Source organism: Anser cygnoides, chromosome 23 (genome assembly GCF_040182565.1).
Source record: "Anser cygnoides isolate HZ-2024a breed goose chromosome 23, Taihu_goose_T2T_genome, whole genome shotgun sequence".
Classification (NCBI taxonomy): domain Eukaryota; kingdom Metazoa; phylum Chordata; class Aves; order Anseriformes; family Anatidae; genus Anser; species Anser cygnoides.
In genome coordinates, this window is record NC_089895.1 from 3974326 (window position 1) to 3995230 (window position 20905).

A 20905-nucleotide genomic window follows, 5' to 3' on the forward strand; every position below is an offset into this window, starting at 1 on the left:
TTTTCCCAGCTTTGCCAGTATTTACCCTTGGAAAAGACCAAATTAGCCTGCTTAATCTCCAGCAATACCTACCTTCAACCGTTCAATTGCCTCTTCTCCTCCAGGTGTTGACATGATTCTTTCCTGTATACTGGACACAGATGTTAAGCCCACCTGACTACTGAGAGAGCAGGAGGATGGAGATGCAGTGAGGGACCCCATGGAGGCTGTGGAAAAATTGCCAGGACGTTGATTCTCGGAGGCTAGCAAGTATCTATGTTTATTGTTCTGAAAATCTTTCAGATCTGAGAGAAAGACACACAGACAGAGGGAAAGCAGAGAGACAGGGAAAAGGAAAACAGGAGGAGGGAAGGAACAGGAAAGAGGAAGATAGGAAGGAAATACCAGTATAAGAGGAAAGCATTTAAGCAGCAACAAAACAATTTTCGTAATTTTTAGATGGCAGTTCTGAAACAAGTCCTTGAATATTAGTATCCATGACAAAGATAACCCAAATCAGACCCTGGGGATTATTAGTAAGGATCGTTCCGATCAAAAAATCTTTAAAAAATAAATTACACTCACCAAAAACAAACTGTCCTATTCCTAAACAAACACTAAGCTGCTGAGCACCATGAAGCTCAGACCAGGAGCAGCTACTGATGAGATTAGTGACATTCTGGGCTGAAGGCTGAATATACACCAACCCCTTAAACTCAGCACAAACTTTCTCTTCCTGACTCCTTTAATCTAAAAGGATGATCAAGTAAATCTTTATCATAGAAGCAGTTCTGCTGCTGAAGCACCATGACCACAAGGACAAAAAGCTACCCCCTCACTAAATTCTCCCAGGAGAGTGAGTACCCAAGCCACCTGTCAGTCCACACCAGGGAGAAAAGAACACAAGTTCACAGTAACCTGGTTGTGCTTCCCCTCGACCCTCCTCGTCTCAAAAATGGAGATCTAGGATACGTGATCAGTGAAGTATCCCCTACAGCTCTTGTACTTCAGAAGGTGGTTTAACATTTGTGGTCTTCATTTACACAGAGCAGGACTTAATAAAAAATGTTAATATGGCAGCTTGCGTAGCCCGAAAAAACAGCAACCTAAAAGCTGCCCCTTTTAAAGGCAGAAAACAAAGAGGAGGCACGTGAATGATTTAAGAACAAACATCCAGAGGCAAGTTATTTTGATCTAACTTAGCTTCTCAGGTATGTCAGTAAACCATATCCTCAGAATAATCACAAAAAGTAACTTCTAACATGGAAATATCAGACTACCAGGTTGCTCAGTTTAAATAATTTTGATAGCTTTAATTTTTAGCTCAAACAAATCCTTTCAAGTAATTACTCTTAAGAAAGAAGCAGGTCAAATCAGACCTCACACGTTCTGAACAAGTGCTTTGCACTTAGAAAAATGAGAGGTGCTCACACAGACATTGCATAAATGCCAGTGTCCTTCCACATCTCCTGTACTCCTATCCTGAACAACAGTGCCATGGGTAAGCCTAACACCCCAGCTCACTCCACATTCAAGTTTCCGTTTCAGCCTCATGAAACTGATGATTGCATCAAGTCAGTTTGAAAACCACCATCTGCAGATAAAGGGAGCAGGGGTGGAAGGTTAACAAAAGAAAGGCAGGTTAAGGAGAGGGAACGCCATCGGGATGAGAAAAGCAGACATGGCAGAGCAGGGGGATGAAGTCTCAAAAGGCCAATAGACACATGCACTCCTGGAGATAAAGAAGTGGCACTTGCAATAGCTTTCACACTTGCTGTGACCACTGAGAACCAAAACCCTCAACACCATGCACGCTTCTCCTGGAGGCTGCAGCTTTAACCGATGACATATGCACACGCTGGAAGCAGCATCAGAAAGTCAGACAAGGCCAGGATGAGTCTTTACACGACCAGTAGCTTTGATTTTAGGAAATTTCAGACAGATCTCTTCTAGTTGATATTGTTTGAGTGATAGTGAAGACTGGCTGAAAGAGTTTAAAACAATCTGCCAACCCAAAGTTTATATAAAATGCCTATCAGATGTTTCTCTTGCAATGGACTATGCATATTTCCCTTCCATAAACACAAACAGAACAACAAAAACAAAATGATATTTGCTGAGTATTTCTGTCTCTGTTAAGATAATCATCATCAACCAGGTATTTCAGCTCAAATAAGGGACCTTCATCATTACGAGATGTGTAACTTCTTTGTTTAAATAGACTATATATAAAGAAAATAAATCTCAGTCTCCAGCAGGAACTGGTATCATTTCAGATTGAGTTAATCAACACATTTAAATATAGATACTTCAAAGGGGAAAAGAAAAGTTAAAAGGTCAGGAAACTAGGTGAGTAGGAGAGGTTTCAGCTGAATAACTTGAAAGAGATTTGAGCAAAATATTTCTAGCTCGAATGTATTAGCTGTGATGAAAACTGGCTAAATAATCGCCATTCTCTCTTCTGTATTCTGCCAGAAAGCAAGCTATGAACATATCCTGCATTCTAAACTTTTTTTTTTTTTATGACTTTCAACTTTGTCTAAGCTGGTTAAGCTGATATCCAAGAAACTGTATTACATATCCACAGCGAGTGTTCTGTCTGGGATTTCCCTGTGAGAAATGCTGGCATGCAACGCTCAGTTAAAAGCTGACCCAGAGGAAGCAGGTTAAGAAGAGAACCACACAATACACACATTTGCCTCCACTTCCAGAGTATTCATCTCCCATTGGATCAACTGAAGGGAAGCGGCAGGGAAAATACAAGAAGGATCATAGTTGAAGATTCACCAGTGACATAGGAAGGGAAGAAAATACTACTTTAACTTCAAAGAGACAATACACAATTTCAGTAACTTTTCCAGTTTTGATTTAGAACCAAAAAACATGAACTGCACCAATCATGAAAACACCTGCATTTCATTTTCTTCTGGCCCCCATCTCTTGACAACAGATAGACAGGTAACATACATATTACACATCTTTAAGTCAGGACTTCTGCTTCACAGGCCATTAAACTCTAACAAACCAAGAACTGGTGAATGTTTCTTTTTTTAAACAAAAATCACAACCTTTTTTCCTTTTTAAGCAGCAAATTATAGCTTATTCAAATCCACCAGAATACATTGTGTATTTTTATGGGCACCTCCTTCACTAGGAATTAAAACACTGTTCATATTGTAAAAGAATGTAGCAATTAAAATTGTAGTTTGTTTGCCTTATTTGGATTGAGTGCCAGGAAATAATTCAGGCACAAGTTTGTTTTAGTACTTTAAGAGGTTGCTGGCAAAGCAAATCAGTACAATACAGCTCGGCTAACCTAACAAACTCTTGTCCCAAAATAATGCATTATTTTATTCACATGCAGCTGTTTCATAGCTGATTTTGAGATGACAAATTCTTTGTTACTAAGGGCACTGTATAACAGGAATTAGGCACATTTTCCTTTCTGAACAAGCACTGTAGTGAAGCCAGGTATCAACTAATGCCCTTTACCTTCAAGAAATAGGAAAGTGTTTGCTTTCTCAGTATGAAATTAGTTTCTGTATCACAACTATCCTCTTACCATCAGCCACACAAAATGCCTTTCTTAACTCACCAAGGCAACTCTTGAACGTGGAAGTTCTATTACAGCAAAATCCCCTCCACAGCAACAATAGGTAAATCCATCTCAATGTTTTTCCGTGAGAGTCTGAAGGTATCCTATCAACTCTACAGACAATACTAGGATGGGTTGTTTAAAGATCTAAGAAGCTACCGTTCCTAAAACTAAGATCTAAAACAACATCTAAAGTAAGCACCTACATCAACTTCCATCTTTTAAACTCCTTTCTCTCACAGGCCCAGCTCTCCTTTCTCCTTAAAGGAGACCAACCCCAAGATGGCAAGGTCTGTTTAATCCACTTACTGTCAATAATATCTCCCAGCCCCTGGGCTCGCAGCAGATCCTTAAGCCTTGTCACCTCCTCCTTCAGCTCACGCACCAGCTTGGCATTGGGATCTTCATTGATAACAGCATTACATTTAATCTGTTTTGCACGATCGGCATACCTGGAACCAGTCAAAAACAACTTACAATGAACATACAGTTGCCCATATGCAACACAAGAATGCAGCAACATAGAAGACATTTAGTTTGTAACTGTATGTCAGAATAATTCGTACTTAACATAGGGTACTGCTCCAAAAAGGACAAGACCTCTCCAAGATCTAATCGAGATGCATTAGCAAGGTGCATCACGTGTATAATAGATTTTTTCTTCCCTTTATTCAGTGCTTAGAAGCCTCAGCTCAACTAAAATGCTTAATTCTAGCAAACACACTGCAAAACAACATACAAACATGAGAAGATGAGTCTGATTTTTCAAATTAAAAGTAGGCAATAAGATCCTAGTTCCCTACTCCCATACTAAAAATCAGTTTTCCTCTTTCAGGGTAACTGAGTTTTTGCCATTATAGTTTTTCTTCCCTGCAAATTTCTCAAAGTATGAAGATTTGAAGGATAGCCTTTGTCCAGCAGAGCTAATGTCTACCCATATCCATCTCAGATGAAAAGACTGTACCTTAAAGTGCTCAAAGTTTCATCATAGTTTATATCCGCTGGACTCAAAGCAGCAACCATAGCAGTTCGAGAGTTACCACCTATAATGCACAAGTGAAGTTTTAGATGGCTGTGCACTGCACAATCTAGATATTATTACCTATAGAAAATAGTGATATTCAGTAAAGTACAGAATTCAACTACATTCTGCATAACTAAGGAAAACAAAAATCATAAAACAGTAACAGAGCTGCAACTTTATCAAAGGGTGAAACATATGGCTCAGATTTGACTACTTAAAATATTTAAACCCATACTGAATACAAATTTAAGTGATTAAAAACATTCAGAAAATTTAGTGGGAATTTCTTTCTATATTGGCATAGGTAAAATCAGCCATACCTAGATTTTCTCGAAGAAGCCATGTTAGTACAGAATCTCTGTATGGTATGAAGTCTGTCTTCTTCTTCTTTTTACTCTGCAAAGGAAAAAAACACACTATTAAAACAATCAACACTGAATGGAAAATGAACTTTTATAACATCAGCATGGGATAAGTATTAGAAGAACTATGAAAGAATACACATTTACTGTCTAAAACAGGGGGGTCACCCATCCTCAACTGAAAAATGATTACAGAGTTTGATATCAGGTAGCTTGGAACATATTCAGACATCTAAACAGGTAAGCAGTCCACATAATACCTTTGTAGCACTGCCTTCAGAAAGGCTTTCCTGTTGACGAAGATGATCTTTATGGCATTTAAATACTGTGTTCTAATACCATTCCAAGAAAATTTACACAGTAAATCTGACTTTCAGGGAAAAACTCACTATTCACTCTTCCTTTACTAGACACATTATGACTTTTTTGAGTAGTCTAAAGGCCATTACAGGAAATTCCACAGCTACAGAGGTACAGGTACACATACGAGAGGACAACTAGCCCATCTTCCTGTGTTTCTGTAAGCAGTTATTAGGAAACTTGACAAAAAAGATGAAGAGGCTTAGTAACTGTAACTAGAAGTAGAAAGGAGGGCGCATATTTGTTTTAAAACCTAAAACTTTTTCACAAATCACAAGGTCACAAGACAGGTGCCCAAACATTTAAGTACTTCGTCCCCAAATCAGTAATGTCAAGCTTTCAGACAAAGAAAGAAGACCTTGTCAGCACCTTTGGCAGAATTCCCTCCAAATTTAATTGCAAAGACTTTCCCTGGCTTCCTTGTTTGGTCTAAGAGAAACAACACTAACTTCCTAAAACTCTATAAGAGAATGTGAATCTTGGGTCATCCGTTTACTTACTGAAATAGTTAAAAAGGCAAACATCTCGCTTCGAGAGATGCCGAAACTTTAATTCCACACAACATTTAACAAAGGATATGACTTTGCAATAAAAGGCCTAATTATAAATTGTGCAAGACTCCTCTCAACAGTCAAGAAGTACATAAAAACAGAGTATTAGTCTTGCAACAATTCTATTGTCCCTTGCCAAAGGCGAGTAACCTTACAACGGACAAGTGAAATTATGAAAGGCAGGTAAGCACCAGATGACGTCTGCAATATTTTTCAAGTCATTTTAGAAAACCAGAAGGGGCTATTGCCTGCAGCCTACCACGTGAGGTAAAGAAAAATGCATGGGGAGCAGAAGCATGAAAGCAAAGAAAGTATTTCTTCCTAGAACAAATATTTCTAATTTTGCTTCCTAGAGCAAAATTAATTCACCAAATCAGGAGCAGGGATATGAGAAAAGAGTATCTCCACAACATCCTCAAATGTGATTTTTTCATGAATTTATCTCCAACTGCAGTATATTTTTTGAGTTTTAGTATTGACAATTCTCAGATTTCATAACTGTACTTTTTAATTACAGGAATTTCCCAAAGACCTGTCATGAAAGATCCCTGCTCTTTGATTTAGAACTCAAGAGAATAAAATCTCACAGCTGGTCAAAATAGACAACATCCACTACTAGTCAGACCGTCATACCTTGCTGGTGCAGTTATCCTAAGTTGAAAGCATTAAAGGAAGAGGAGTAAAACACAAGATAAGCTTTTTAATACCACCTTTATATATAAATGACCATATTCTTTTGAGAAACCCCATGAATTAGAATGGTTTTCATAAAAAAATAACTAAAAAGCACTTAATTACATTCAACCTGTCCCAAGCTGTTCTCAACACCCTTTTAAAAGCACTATTAATTTACTTAACTTTTTAAATAATAATTGAAAGTACTTTTCTAAATCTAGAAGATAATGTTTGGATCACCATATGCTTACTCTACTCAAAATATTAAGTCTGGCCATTGCAAAAAAAAAAAAAAAGCCAGTGATAATCAAGTTATTACACTGATATTTCTAACATTTGACACTTCAGTATTTTAACAAGAAGTCTGCACTTAGTTTCCTAAAATTATTCTTTCTAATAAAAAACACTACTGCAGCTCTGCAGAACTAAAAGCTTGCTATGTGAACACGCCCTTTACATAAATGTAGGCTCCTTTGGCAAGGCTTCTTGACAACTAAAACAAATACTTCAATCTACCTACAAATAAAGTTTCTAGTAGGTTGCATGAAATTCTTAGGATACAGTTCATCTGTCAAAATACACACAGCTAACTCTGCTGAGAATGCTAGGCCAAGAACAGTGAATGGCTCTGCTGTACTGTATAGTATTCATTGTTTCAGTTTTACAAGTTACGGAAAGGTTGTTGCAGGTACGTAAATGCCGTACTTACCACCTCTGCCAATGCTGAAATAACTTTGCCCAGAGTTGTGAGAGACTTGTTTATATTTGCTCCTTCCTGGGAAAACATAATCCAGTATTATACAGTAATTCATAATTTTCAGCCATGAATCTCTGCAGACTAAAAGAACCAAACATCACAACCTCCATTAGAGGAAAAAGAAGTCTTCGCTTTTTTTATAATAAGTATGGAAAAAATAGTTGCAATTCTTTCTTATCCTTATGCTGCTTGTGCACCCACTCCCCTTTCTCCACCCAAAGATCAGCCGCCTGATACCTTTAATCGGGTTCCTTTGGCACCAGTTGAATCAGCTCGCTCACTCCCAGCTAAATCCACGAGGCTAATCTTGCTGACCTGATGACAGGAAACATTAACAACTAGAATTAGTTCTTAATGAACTACAGTAAGAACAGAACTTTGAAGAATTCCGTAGCATGAGAAAAACTCAGTCTAAAAATCATAGTGTGCTTAAAACTAGTCAAATCAAGTTTTCACATGCAAACTTTTTTTTTTGTCTTTCCAAAGTAATAAATTGAGAAATATGAATATTACCCATATTTCAGCTACTTCTGCACACAAAGCCTCTATTTCAGAGTAAAAAAAAAAGGCCAGAAAACTGTTCCATGATAAATAGTGCATATCTCCTTTTAACGTGTATATTCCAAAAATTCCTTAAGTCATATTCATCCCCATCCCTGTTCCCACAGAGAACTAACAAGACAAAAATTTCCAATTTCCCACCGACAAGCAAAAGCACAGGAAGTTCTGGGAACGTGACTGGGGAAGATTAATTTATTTCATACATCCCCCCCAATAGAACCTAGGCCTTAAGGTTTAAGTTCTTCCCACGTATTCTCCTCCTGCGTGTATTCCAAATTTAGTTGTTTTTAGAATTACAGTCAAACAAAATCCAGTAAGAAATATAAAGGTTCTAGCAAGGCATACAGCAAGTTCATCTTAAAAAAACAGTGGAAAAAATGTAATTCCCATTGTCTCTTCATACTGCCAATAAGAATCGGTCACTGCAGGGAGGCTTTGTGAAAACCACTCACAAAGGTACTTAATTGTAAAATACCTTCTCCGTGGAAAGATCAGTTTCTGCATCATGTTTCTTCTGAGTAAAGACAATTGTAAACACGGCATGAGAACGGCTACTAGTTTCATTCATGTTGGTAGCTGCCACAGTCCTGAAAGAGGAACAGATACAGACATGTTTAGGAAACAGTAGCCTCTATGCTCCAAGTAAAACAACCTGCAGGATTCAATGCACCTGCAGGGCATTGAGACCAAGAGGCTGTAGAGTTGATGTTTGGCCCTATCAAGACCAAGCCACACTGAATACCATGAACATTTTTTCACTGATTTTTCACTGCTCAGCTCTTCCTACTTTCAGCACAATTTAAACAGAGCTTGCTCAATCTGTACAGTCACTAATCTGCCCAACACTAACACATAAGAAAATGCAAATTTACATCAGTCTCTCTCACAGACTGCTAAATGGATCATACAGTTTCCATATGACAATAACTACTAATGAACCAGAACCTAAAGTGGGGATGCCAACTTTAGACACGACCACTTCAGTGAATCAAGCATTATGCTTACATGCTTGTTTATACCAGTAATGTAATACTGTACACATCAAAAGGCAGAATTAAAAGCCAGTAATTTACATATTTCATCTCAAGCCATTACAGGCTTTAAGTATCTGTACAGTGATTTGCAACACTATTAAACCACACAAATCAATTCCAGCTTTTAATAGAATCGATCAGTGCGTATCTGAATACTACTCCAAATCTGACATCAGGTTTTAAAAAAGCACCACTGCATCACAGAAGGTATTTTAAATGTGGTGCTATAAGCTATATAATCCCGCAAAGGAGATAAAAGTCTGTACCACTGTCACTCACCTGGCTTTGTTTCCAGCATCCATGAGGTCTGCAATGTCTGTATAAGACGTGACTGCTAACTTGGACAGATCTTCCACATATGGTCCAAGCAGAGGATGTTCTCGCACCCGCAAATTCCCTTTGTTCTTCGGGTTCAACAGGTCTCGGACTCTTTCACAGTAAATCTCCATGTAACTCACCTGGAAAGGGGAATTTGCATGGATAATTTAGTGACTCTTAAGGCTTCCTCCACAAGAAACTCTGCAGCACTCAGAATGCCACTGACAGAAATTCCCCCATTCCACTACAGGAAAGCTGTAGGTGGGTGTCTCAGTTTGTTTTATGGCTTGACACAATGGGAGAAGGGAAGAAGAGTCATGAGTCACATGTGGCAAGTCTCCAATATAAGCTACAGACCCTCCGCCCATGTGTAGATCCCTCAACCATTTCAAAAACCATTGGTGTTTAGTTAAAAAATTATACATTTGAGTTCATAATCACTTTTAACATGACACATCAACAAAACTACCTTTAGAAAGAGGCAAATGACAAATAGTAAAAAGAGTCTCCTTACAAGTAACCACTTTTATAAACCCCCAAAGTAAACTTACGGGAAAAATATGTATCTTTTCCCTGCAGGTAGGAGCAACTATCGGTTCTGAACTGTACCCTAGTCTTATTAGACACCTGAGTCATCGGTACAATTATTCAAACAATGGTAACTTTAAATCTGCATGCTTTGAAATAAATTCTAAAGTTAAGATTTCTTTTTTTTTTTTTTTTTAAATTAAGTGCCTACAAATTTCTAAATATATGCAAGGTTTAAACATTTTCTTCTGTAAACCAATCTTTATTATGAGTACCAACCTACAAAGAAATATTACCAAGTACTGAGTGAAGAGAGTACCAAGTTACAAATGTTACAAGTGATAACCTCCCTGAACCGCTACACTAACAATAAATAAATAAATAAATAACAAAACTGTACTCTGGCCTGCCTTTCTATCTCAGACTGGGATACAAGAAGTATTTTGTTTCAATTAATCACCACCAGTATTATCCCACAACTATGCACCTAAAACTTAGCAAAAAGCCTGGGATATGAAATGAAACAACTCAAGGCATGTTTTAGGGACTGTAACTAACAAATTAAAACCATTCAGCCATAAAATGGTATGGCAAACAAAACAAAACAGCAGTTGCTGTAGAGACCAATGTAACCCATCTAGCCACAACTGTGGACACGAACATCCTCCTAAGCACTTTTCTTTTGTCATACCCCAGACCTCCCTTAGCACCAGGTGGTTCATTCCACCGGTTTAAGCTCAGCCTATGACCAAAAAACCCACACTTATCTGTAGCATTGTTTCAGTTCTGCTCCTCTATTTCCATTCTGTCTGCACATTCTTCTTGCTAATGGGAGATGCTAGGTAGGAATGAGCAACTAAACTCTTCTAGTCAAGTCTCACAGAGAATCAGGATACAAATTATGACTATTTTAATTGACAAGAAACATGTAATCTTCCATCCAGTGGTCAAAACATTATCTATGAATACATCTTTTGTTTTCTGAGCCCATCATGTACTTGACAATTGCTGTCACAGGTAAAGGTACGCTCATTTTCTGGTGGTGAGAAAAGTCTTAGAAATATTTTACTTGTACTTTTGCATCCAACACGAAACAAAGAAAAGACAATGCTTTCAAAACAAAGAACTCAGCATCTTAATGCAACATCAAGAATGCTGCACCTAAGCTCAGTTTGATGACCAGCACACAAATATTGACTGATCACTATACGCACCTCTACAGAATATGACATTTCTTCATTGCTGTTGTCATTGATTTTCTCAAACAGTTCTTCACATAGCTGGAAAGAGATTAAACCCAAGACAGAAATTAGTTCTGAGTAGGAAGTAGTAACTACTATGACAAATCATTAACTTTGCACAGGAGGGAAGGGGAAGAAAAAGAACAGATTTCAACCACAAACAGCCTCACTAGGAAGAGGCATCATCTCAACTCTCTATCACTATCATCCAACCTTAATAGTTTATTTTATAGAGTACTACAGTTGTTCTAGGTTTAACCAATATTATTATAATGTACTACAAAATTAGAAAAATAACCCATTATAACATTAAAGCCTGTAATAACTGGAAGTGGAAGTAAGATTAAGCAAATATTAAAATACTTAATCCTCTCCTAGTCTCATAAAAATAGCAGTCTGATTATTTTTAAACTAACAACCCTGTGTCAATTCATTGGTGTGCTGAAGTTTCAGGATTCAGATTTAAATCAATAGCCAGATAGTTTCAAAATTCATTAAAAGCATCTTCATATGAAGAATACTTCCGCTATCAGCATTCTACTACTTCGATAGTGCTTACCTACAAATAACTTGTGTGAGACCTCAAATTAATGTCATAAAGGAGAAAAAACAACATTTGGCAAGCACATGGATATGGACAGAGATTAAAAAACATGAGCACATGGACGAATAAGCACAGAAAGAGGTTTCTAACTTATCTACTAACCACTGTACGGAAAATAATCATTATGATGAAAACAGGCAATTTTAAAACATATACTCAAGTATTCAGTCCACACATGGTTAAAGCATAAGATTTCCCACTAGAAACTGGCAGATAGAGCCAGGGATTTTTGCCAACACACCGAAATTTAATGTCAACAACCTATACCACTCTGAATGCGATTGTGCTGTACCCTCTCCATACGTGGCAAGAAAGAACAGTCAACAAGTTCTCCCTGAACAGATAACTCATTTTGTTCCTTTATAAGGAGACTTCTCACAGTGAAAGTGGAAGGAAATGATTTTGCTTAGAAACTGTGGTAGATAACAGGAACATGATTACATCTACAGGAATGTTACAGATTTTTAGCAGTCTTTAATTTCCATTAGAGGTTACAAAAAGACAAATAGAAACATCAAGATTATAACTCAAAGAATCTGAGCACTGAGCTGTTTCCACGGATTTAACTAATTTCACTTGTTATACTGATATATTACTGCAAAAGAAAAAATGGAAATTCTTACATGTAACAATAATGTCTTTCATCAAATCATCACTGCATAAGTGTACAAATACACTCTTCTAACATTATTTCAATATAACCTATATGCAGCCTCAAATGGTACCAGAGCACTTGCTAAATAATTCAGCACACAATGCCTGTACTATTAGCAGAAAACAATGACCTGCATTGTCTATTTCATACCCATGGCACAGGGTCAACACCTATAGCAAACCTGTAGCAGAATGACGACTCAGGCTGTTCAGCACATTTATTAAAACGGAAACCCAACCTCAGATTTCTGCTTTGTTGGAAGACAGTGCGTTGCTCCATTCCCAAACTTAGTCCACTGTCAACACCTACACACCGAGGAAGGTCTGCATTTAGAACAAGTGGCAGCATCAACTGAACGCCAGTTCCAGTTTTCTGTGGGTGTATCTCAACTTCTTATATTTCATGGGCAGTATCAAAACCAACCTCAGGGAGCAACAACACTGGGCTGTGCTCAGAGGCCCTAAATTTGTTTCCCACAGATTTGATATACTTCACTTCTTACTGAGATAAAAGGTATTACTCAGTTTTTAGCTTTGGGAAATTCATTTTCACAAAAAGTTTCTGGCAAGTTCATCAGCAGTATCATCTCTGGAACTCCTGCTGAATACAAAGTGCTCAAGTGCTATCCTAACTAGAGTCAGAGAAGCAGACAACAAACCTAGTGAATAAGACATCTTCATTTGCTAGTGTGTTGGGGAAGCAGAGACACTGGATGCAGAAATATATAGACAATATATATATATATAAAAATAGAGAATTTACAGTACAATTTTAAAAAATATAACAGTAAAAATTACTTGCATCTCTTTACTCTTTTTCTGAGTAGATTTCTTTCACTTCAGAAGTAAGCTACGGTTCTCTGTGAACTATTGCAATACAAAAGACTGTATCAGCCAGCAAGAATCTGAAGACGGTATAAAAATAAACCCCTTTCTGCGTTCTGTTCTACCTGGGGGATTATCCCTGCTTGGCTCTCCTCCTGCTTGCCCATCATTGTGTAGGATTTCCCAGCTCCGGTTTGTCCATAGGCAAAAATGCACACATTGTAGCCCTCAAAGGCATGCAGCAACATCTCCTTTCCAATATCATTGTACACACGGTTCTGTGATGCAAAACAGGGATCTTCAGGCTGTAAGGACATGAAAACAGCATCAGAACAGACGTTTCTCACTCACATAGCATTTCAAAAAGCAATTAGTTTTAATCTACTTTTATCTTCTGAGTCAATCTCTTAGGAAAAGGCAAACATAGCACATGTTTACACATTTTTCCAAAGACAGTACCAACAGAATGACACTGACAACCACGGCAGGACCACTCCATCACCACTGAGGAAGCAATCTCCACAAGAAAAGAAACCAATTCTGGTTTGTGAACATTGTTGGAACTACTAGACATCTTTTGTGCAAGATCACTGCCAAACAGAATTCAAGGTGTTCGGAATGGAGGGAGTTAAAAGACAGAAGTAGAGTTCAGAGAGACAATACAAACAGAGAAGGTCTAGAAGCTACAAAATCCCCCAGCGGCTAGTCTTGACAAGGGCTCAGCAGGGCAGCAGAGGAAGAAAAGCAAAAGCTGCTTAGTTTTTTTAGACTACAGGTGCATGCAAATCATTTTAAAAAATTTCTTGCAGCTTTCTGATTTCACCGCCTATAACCCAATCCAGATTTCTATTTGAAACCTCGCTAACTGTACCAGGAATTACAAAATCCTTAAGTATGAAAATATACATTTTTAAATTAGCAAGTCGCTGAACCAGTCAAGGACAGTGTATCAGAACGTTTCTCTATGGTTAAACTCAAGGTTAGCAATAAAACTGGAATGTAACACTGGGAGGGGAGGGAAACTACTTTAAAACACTTTACCCAGGTAATAGAATGAAGCAAAAAAAAAAATCAAGGAAAGCACAAAAACTTTACTACAGGTGGCTCCAATGATAGAAATCTGAAGAAGGACAAAGCAAGGCATCGCCTTCAAATGCTTGACTGAAAAGTTTGTTATATTTTGGATAAAGCACCACCTCCACTACTGTCTGATGGAAAGGAATACTGCTGCACATGCAATAAAAGAACAAATAATCTCAAGACATCAAAGAAAACAAAGGTGACAGATCTCAAGGCAAACACAGAACCTGCTCAAAACAAAACTTCATGAACTGAACAAATGAATCCTCCATTTTTTATGTAGCACAGGTCAGGCACTCAGGCCCTGCACTGGTCAGACTCCAACACGCAGTCACTGGAGGCAGTCCAAGACACAGCTCCAAGCATGGTACAGGATACAAAAAATGTGACAAAGTGGGATTTGCTGTATATGCTCTTTTTCCTGATGTCCTTTTCATCATTTTCAAATGTTTACCACAGACTTTCCTAAAAGTTATCACACTAATGAGAATCTATGCAGGAGTTTTATGTTGCACAAATGAGAACAGACTGCACAGGTAACATACCATAGAAACTTCAATGTGTATGTCACTACGTTATTACTAAGTTAACATTCTCCCTTTTCACAAAATGTTGGATTTTAACATTAGCTGCTCCTGAAATCAGGACAAAAATTAGTTGTGCTAACATTCTCAAGCTAGGTTCAAGGTTTTCTTAGACCAGGTTCCTTTCCTTGACACAGCGTATCTGCTAGTTTTGAGTACTACTTATATTCTTAATATTCCTCCAGCTGACCCCCTAATCTATTTGCATAGCTGCTCTGGAAATTAGGTCACTCAACAGGAAGAATCATGAAAACAGCTGCACAAATCCAAATTTTTCTAGGTTTTCATTGTGAAAATATCATTCTGAGCAAATCTGTGGCCAACAAGATTGTCTTTGCACCATCCAAATTAATAAAATTAACAACTTCAAAAAATGTGACCCATTCTTTCTGTATTTTTGGAGGGAAAAAAGGCGGGGGGTAGATGGCAGAACACAGCCCTGCTTTAGAACAATTACGGGAAGTCAGCAAGACCTTAGTACTAATTCACAGGAGGGTGGGGCAGAGGAGTTAAATGACAGAGTTTATTGCTTTTGCAGCTAGTAGAAGCATAGGTCACTACTCTGCCTTTTCCAGATATGCCAAGGGAACCCAGACCACATCTTCTCTTGAAGTGCAAGAACTTGCAGACGAGTGAAAGTTGCTCAACACAGAAGTGAAGTAACTGTGGTTCACATGCATCCTTAAATATTTACAACAGGACACAGTTGGTGATTATTTTAAGTAATCTTCCAAATAGCTACAACTTGCTATCAGACTCCCAAGAGCTCAGCTTCCCCCTCTCCCAAGCTTTTAATCTGAATGAGGGCAAGAGAGACAGTGCAGAAACGTCTGACAGGGCATGGTCAGGAAAATAAAAAAAAGGAATGCAGTTAAATCAAACGGATCAAGGAAAAATGGTTTTCTTCTGAAAGAACTTACCGATGTGTGGGACCAATAAGAGTAGTCAAAGCTGAAGGACTTTGGCGCTTCCTTAGGATTCTTTGGGTTGATAATACCTATAGGAAACAAAATTTAAACACTTAGCTAACTTGGCATTTAGCAACATAATTAATGAGCCTGCTGACCCTCAACTTAATCTGTGTGTGAGTTTCCAGAGAGTTCCCACACTGCACAGCAGTAATAAGATTGAAGCAATAGACTCGCAGTTTCCTAATACTATTTACGTAAGCCTTATTTGAAATAAGTTACGGAAAAACATTCCTAAAAGGAATTGATGCTGCTATACAAAATTTCCATAGCAGTACATCTGTAATTTTTATGCTCTTTTTCTCAATCCCTTTAATTCTTTCAATATTTGATCCATACATATGCATTCCCTGCAATTAATGGAAACTTTTCCAGATACATGTTAGGTGTGTGGGTGGGTTTTTTGTGTTGTTTTTTTTTTTTTCTTTTTTCTTCCCAGCAATAAAACAGATTCCCATAACCTTTGCCTGGAAGCAATTAATACACAATAGATTCCAGTTGTTTTAATGGCATACAACATGCCTGTAGATTGTATATTCTAAGGAGGGTAATTTATAAAAACAGATCTTGATGCAGAAGTTAGTCTCTACTGCTCCTTTCTCTCAAGACTATAGTACTGGAAGTACTCACATTAGCATTTCCATCAGCTGTTTTCAAAATCATCCACACAATAAGGATTCTAAAAAGACACACTCATGAGGGTATCAAAATTAGATAAACCACCTTAGGTTTACACGTGCCCACCTGCACCTATGGCAGCAATTTGCCTTTGGGAATGATATACTAATTAAGACATGCAAACAAAATCTACAAACAAAGAAGACACATGGTGACAGTTGTCCCAGGAAAAACTTACATTCTGATCCCAAGCAACCATCCTAAACAACAAATGACTGCTTCTCACATATTCAGGCCACGAAGGCCACGGTTCTGGGAGATGGGAGCTTCTTCCACTTCTTCTGTCAGAACTAAAAATCCTAACACCCACATCTCTTGGCATTTCAAGCGTTATGAACTTAACATGCTGCAGTGAAGTCTCTGAAAACGTGGTTGCAGAATTCCCTTCAAAATTTAATCACTCCACCAGATGCTGAGTCCCCGTGCAGGGCTGCTGGCCAAAACTACAGTGTGGAGGAGGGATCACTTTGTGGACTGCAAATAGCAACCGTTGCTACTCTATTTCTCGTGGTCAGCTCCATTTTACTTGGATGCACCTTGTGCTGACATTCTTGCTGTACGAAAGCTGACAGACATGCAAAGCCAACGCAAAATATGCTGTGCACCAGCACAGCATCACATGGCAAAAACACGTGCAGCTTTGGGTAGCAACATGGGCATCAACACACAACAAAGAGGTAACCTAAGCAGTCCTACATGGCTTTAGTTTCCCTTTGCTAGTGTTGGCCCAACAGCAGTAAATCTACAGCACACAGGATTAAACCAACTCTAAAGTGAACAAATCGCACAAGACAGCTCTCCCACCCCAAAGCTAAACCAATTCTCTTTCAGTGGATTCCAGGCTGCTACGATTCACAGCTTGTCCTGTTTCTCACTCAATCATTAGCAATCAAAGCTCTGGAAGGTAAGGAGTCCTGTCTTGTACCAGGAAGTTCCTACGCAAAAACAGTACAAGAAACACCGTCTCCAAATCAGTTCGATGTAACGTCCTTAGAGATAGGACATGATTTTCCTTCAGTCATTTTGGGTTAAGAGCTCAAGGTAAAATTTAACCATTAGAAGCAGGAAAAAGCAGCAATAAATAGAACCTGTGCCTCTGTATTGCTAACATAATTTTAAGCAGATACACAAACGCACCTCTCCTGGCCATAAATTTACATTCTTGCTTAATCTCCACAGCATATCATTCTAACCCAAACTCGGTGTTACATTTGAGGGAGGAGTGACGGCTAGGGAAGGAGAGGAGTGACTGCCTCACTGGAATGCGTTGGCCTGGAAATGGGAAACTCCTGGCCGGGCAACCTGGGAAGGAAATCCAGACAAGCAGAAGCCTTGCTACAGCTTCGCTGACAGAGAAACGTGCTTTTAACCCCAATCTAAAAACTCACCCCAATGCCACATCGGTGCAGTTTTATTCCAAGGTGCAAATTCAATTGCACAAGAGAGCTTTGATCTCGCCTTATTTACCCCACAGAACGACCGAGCTGTCTCTATAGGATCTACAGCGGAATAGCAAGTATTCAGTCTTTTCTTTTTCATTTTTAACTTCGTTGTCTATAAACAAGACAGCCACTCCTCCTGGCCAAGGCAAAGCTGCATTTGCTCTCTCCAAGGAAACAAGAGAGAAATTGCATCCTAAGCTTCTACTGCGTCAGGAACAGGAAACATTACAAGCAACAGCATAAATTTGAGCATTAATCAAAAATAAGTGATGTCAAAATACACACATCATACCAATTGTTTAAAAAATGAAAATATCTAGGTTATTTCCAAAAAGAAAGCAAGGAAGCCAAGCATTTAGTCAAAGTAACAACTAGTTTTTCACTCAGCTGGCTATGCATATAAGGATGTTGACCACCCATGAAAGACAAGATCTGCAGTGATGCAACATGCTTAGTGTCAGGACATGCACTACAAGCTTGCCCTTACAGCCCCATCCTACTGGCTTCAGGTTTAAATTTGATCCATCACATTCACGAAGAGACAAGTTTAGGCTCCATGGTTTATGCTAGTGGTTCCCCTCAATTTTTACTTTTTTATTTTTATTTATTTTTATTTTTATTTATTTTCTTTAGCTTCTCTGAGCTCCCCCACAGTAAGTCCCGTGTGCAGCTCACTGTTCTGAAAGCTACTTTCTAGGATGCACATTTTTGCAAAGCGTATCCTGAGAAGCATATTAGGAAAGGGAGATCAACGTGCAAGAAGGCAGCTCTGTCAGAGGTTGGGAATGCAGCTGCCTGGCCAAAACCTTCCACAGCAACAGGAACAGGATAGAGGAAACCTCCTGGCTGCCAGGAACTCTGCATGCTGTCCCTCGCTGCTCTGATCCAGCCACAGCCTTCTCACTCAACTTCAAGTTCAAGCTTCAATTGTTTTTATCCCCATTCTGGTTTCTTACAAACAGTCTACATCCTCCATCTTCAGAATCACTGGTTTAACAGAATTCTGTCTGTCTGCAAAGGAATCCGGGAGAGCAGAACAACTGAGAAAATATAAGATTACAACCTCAACTGATTTCAAGCGGACCAAAACTCTCTTCTCTTACAGCACTGAGCATCAAGTGTGTAACTGCTAGCATCAGTCATATTTGATGTGGTCTGAACTTGAACCAAGTGGCTGGATACATAACAAGGTGAGATACAACACCTGAAAGAAGACGGTGAGGCCGCTAACGAACCAGGAATTCAAATTAAAGCAGCTGACCTAGCTTGAAGGTGCCTATTGCACCAAGCATCATCTATGGAGGGACTTCTTAAGGAAGCTTGTGGATACGTCTGAAGGAAATTAGAAGACTTTCTGTAGTACAGGTAAGCTTTAACCTCAAATATCGTAAGCCAAACTGAAAAAAGCCAGCATGATCGCGCAGAAATTAGACTGAGTGGGCAACACTGATTTCACATACCATGTTACTCAGCAAGCCATGTTTTCAGTTGAACAAGGAAACAAATAGAATTAACAAGTAAAAGGATTGCTTCCAGGGTCTTCAACACTCACAAGAACAGTAAAAGCTTTTCAGTTATTTTGTTTGGTTTTTAAACCACGCAAGGCCAAGACGCATTGTATTAGTGAATCATGAACTAGGTCATCATCCATCTCCTCACACCACAGCAGACTCACGGCATGGTACACAAGCTAATGGTTTAATTACAGAGCCTCAGGAAATGAGAAAGGCAATAAGGCAGACGATCACAGCAGGAACACATTAATGGCCTTTTTATCTTACAGAATAAATTTGTTTATCTGATATTTCAAAGGTCCAACGTGGCAATTAACTTTTCTGTTTGCAGACTGAGACTAACGCTTTGTGCTGCAGCTATAATTAGTTACCGTCAGCATGGCACTGTAGCAACTTTGAACGTTGGAGCTAGCCTAAGCAGCCAGTTTCTGAGAAATTCAATCCCTTTTTCAGGCCCCCTGCTTTACTAAGAGCCAACTTCTTAGCTCATTTGGAATCTTTCAGCTTCCCACAAGTTCAGGTTTCTGCACCAAACAGAACTGGCAGAGATATTCTACCAGATCACCACCTTATACCACTGCCATTGAAGGTTACGTACAACTCTATTTCACATATGTGGAAAGGATAGAACAAGTTGAAGATGCTGTTTTCTGACTTCAGTGATTAAAATCTCTTCTGGGATCAGCAAAGCAAACTCTGGATTAATGGTCAGCGTTTCCCTTTGGAATGGAAGGCTGAGAAAAAAGCATGGGAATATTTGTGTTATAAAAATACCCTGCAGCTTGTTGGTCTGGTTGAGGGAAATAAGCGTCCACATCGTTGGAGGAGTGTTTTTTGTTTTTAAATTTGAATTTTGAATTCCCCCAAATTTTGAGTAACAGGCTTCACCTTCAGACATAATATTCAAATCAGTTTTCCAGCTTTGTAAGAAAACAGAATAGGTAAAAATATCAGATGTCAAATGAATATAAAATTTACATAAAAGTGCACAGTGTGAATAGCTCTGTAGCATTACCATTGAATTTGATTTCGTTTATTTAACTGAATATATCAACATTTATACTCACTGCCAGCCCAGCCATATAAATTCTACAGAAAGTAGTCTTACATTTTAAAAGCTTCTTTCTCCTTACAGTTATATGGTAAACCATACAGAACTTCTTTACGCTGTCTGAGGTGCCTTTAAGCAGTAGTAATCCATATACTCTCTGAAGCTCAAGTTATTTAAACAGCCCTATTTAGCTGTTTAACTTTTGTGGGGTTTGTTCTGACACCTGTACCTAGAAACATCTAGGAATTTTATGTAGTGTTGACCAAAAGGTAAGGAAACCAACAGTTTTAGAACCAGTTTCTTCACACCAAATAATCTAAAGCTGTGTATCATTACATAAGCAAACATTAGGTTATCCTGATCTATTTCGTAAACTTCGATTTTCTTAAGTGTGCTATTAAATGATAATATACAAGTCAGCAGCTGTAATTTCAGGCTACACTCTGTACTTTGTACGTAAAACTTGCCAGAGACTGGTTGGGATGTGTAAGGAAAATATATGCAACTAAGTCATTTTTGC

At 38.5% G+C, this 20905-nt stretch overlaps 1 protein-coding gene across 12 annotated transcripts in view; it reads right to left on the reverse strand.

The window, feature by feature from the left end:
• Positions 1-20905, reverse strand: part of KIF1B (kinesin family member 1B) — a 96669-nt gene that overhangs the window by 57661 nt on the left and 18103 nt on the right. For 3 of the 12 annotated variants that reach the window (XM_048067731.2, XM_048067723.2, XM_048067724.2), the window contains exons 3-15: positions 15653-15729; positions 13194-13373; positions 10959-11024; positions 9178-9356; positions 8340-8451; positions 7541-7618; positions 7256-7321; positions 6505-6522; positions 4919-4994; positions 4539-4617; positions 3884-4026; positions 2673-2714; positions 73-284 (exon numbers count right to left, since the gene is read on the reverse strand). In XM_048067731.2, the coding sequence (XP_047923688.1) occupies positions 73-284; positions 2673-2714; positions 3884-4026; positions 4539-4617; positions 4919-4994; positions 6505-6522; positions 7256-7321; positions 7541-7618; positions 8340-8451; positions 9178-9356; positions 10959-11024; positions 13194-13373; positions 15653-15729 (1328 nt within the window). Of the gene's footprint in view, positions 1-72; positions 285-2672; positions 2715-3883; positions 4027-4538; positions 4618-4918; positions 4995-6504; positions 6523-7255; positions 7322-7540; positions 7619-8339; positions 8452-9177; positions 9357-10958; positions 11025-13193; positions 13374-15652; positions 15730-16556; positions 18358-20905 lie in introns of those variants that run through there. The other 9 variants (XM_048067733.2, XM_048067729.2, XM_048067734.2 and 6 more) reach the window with 6 other exon arrangements.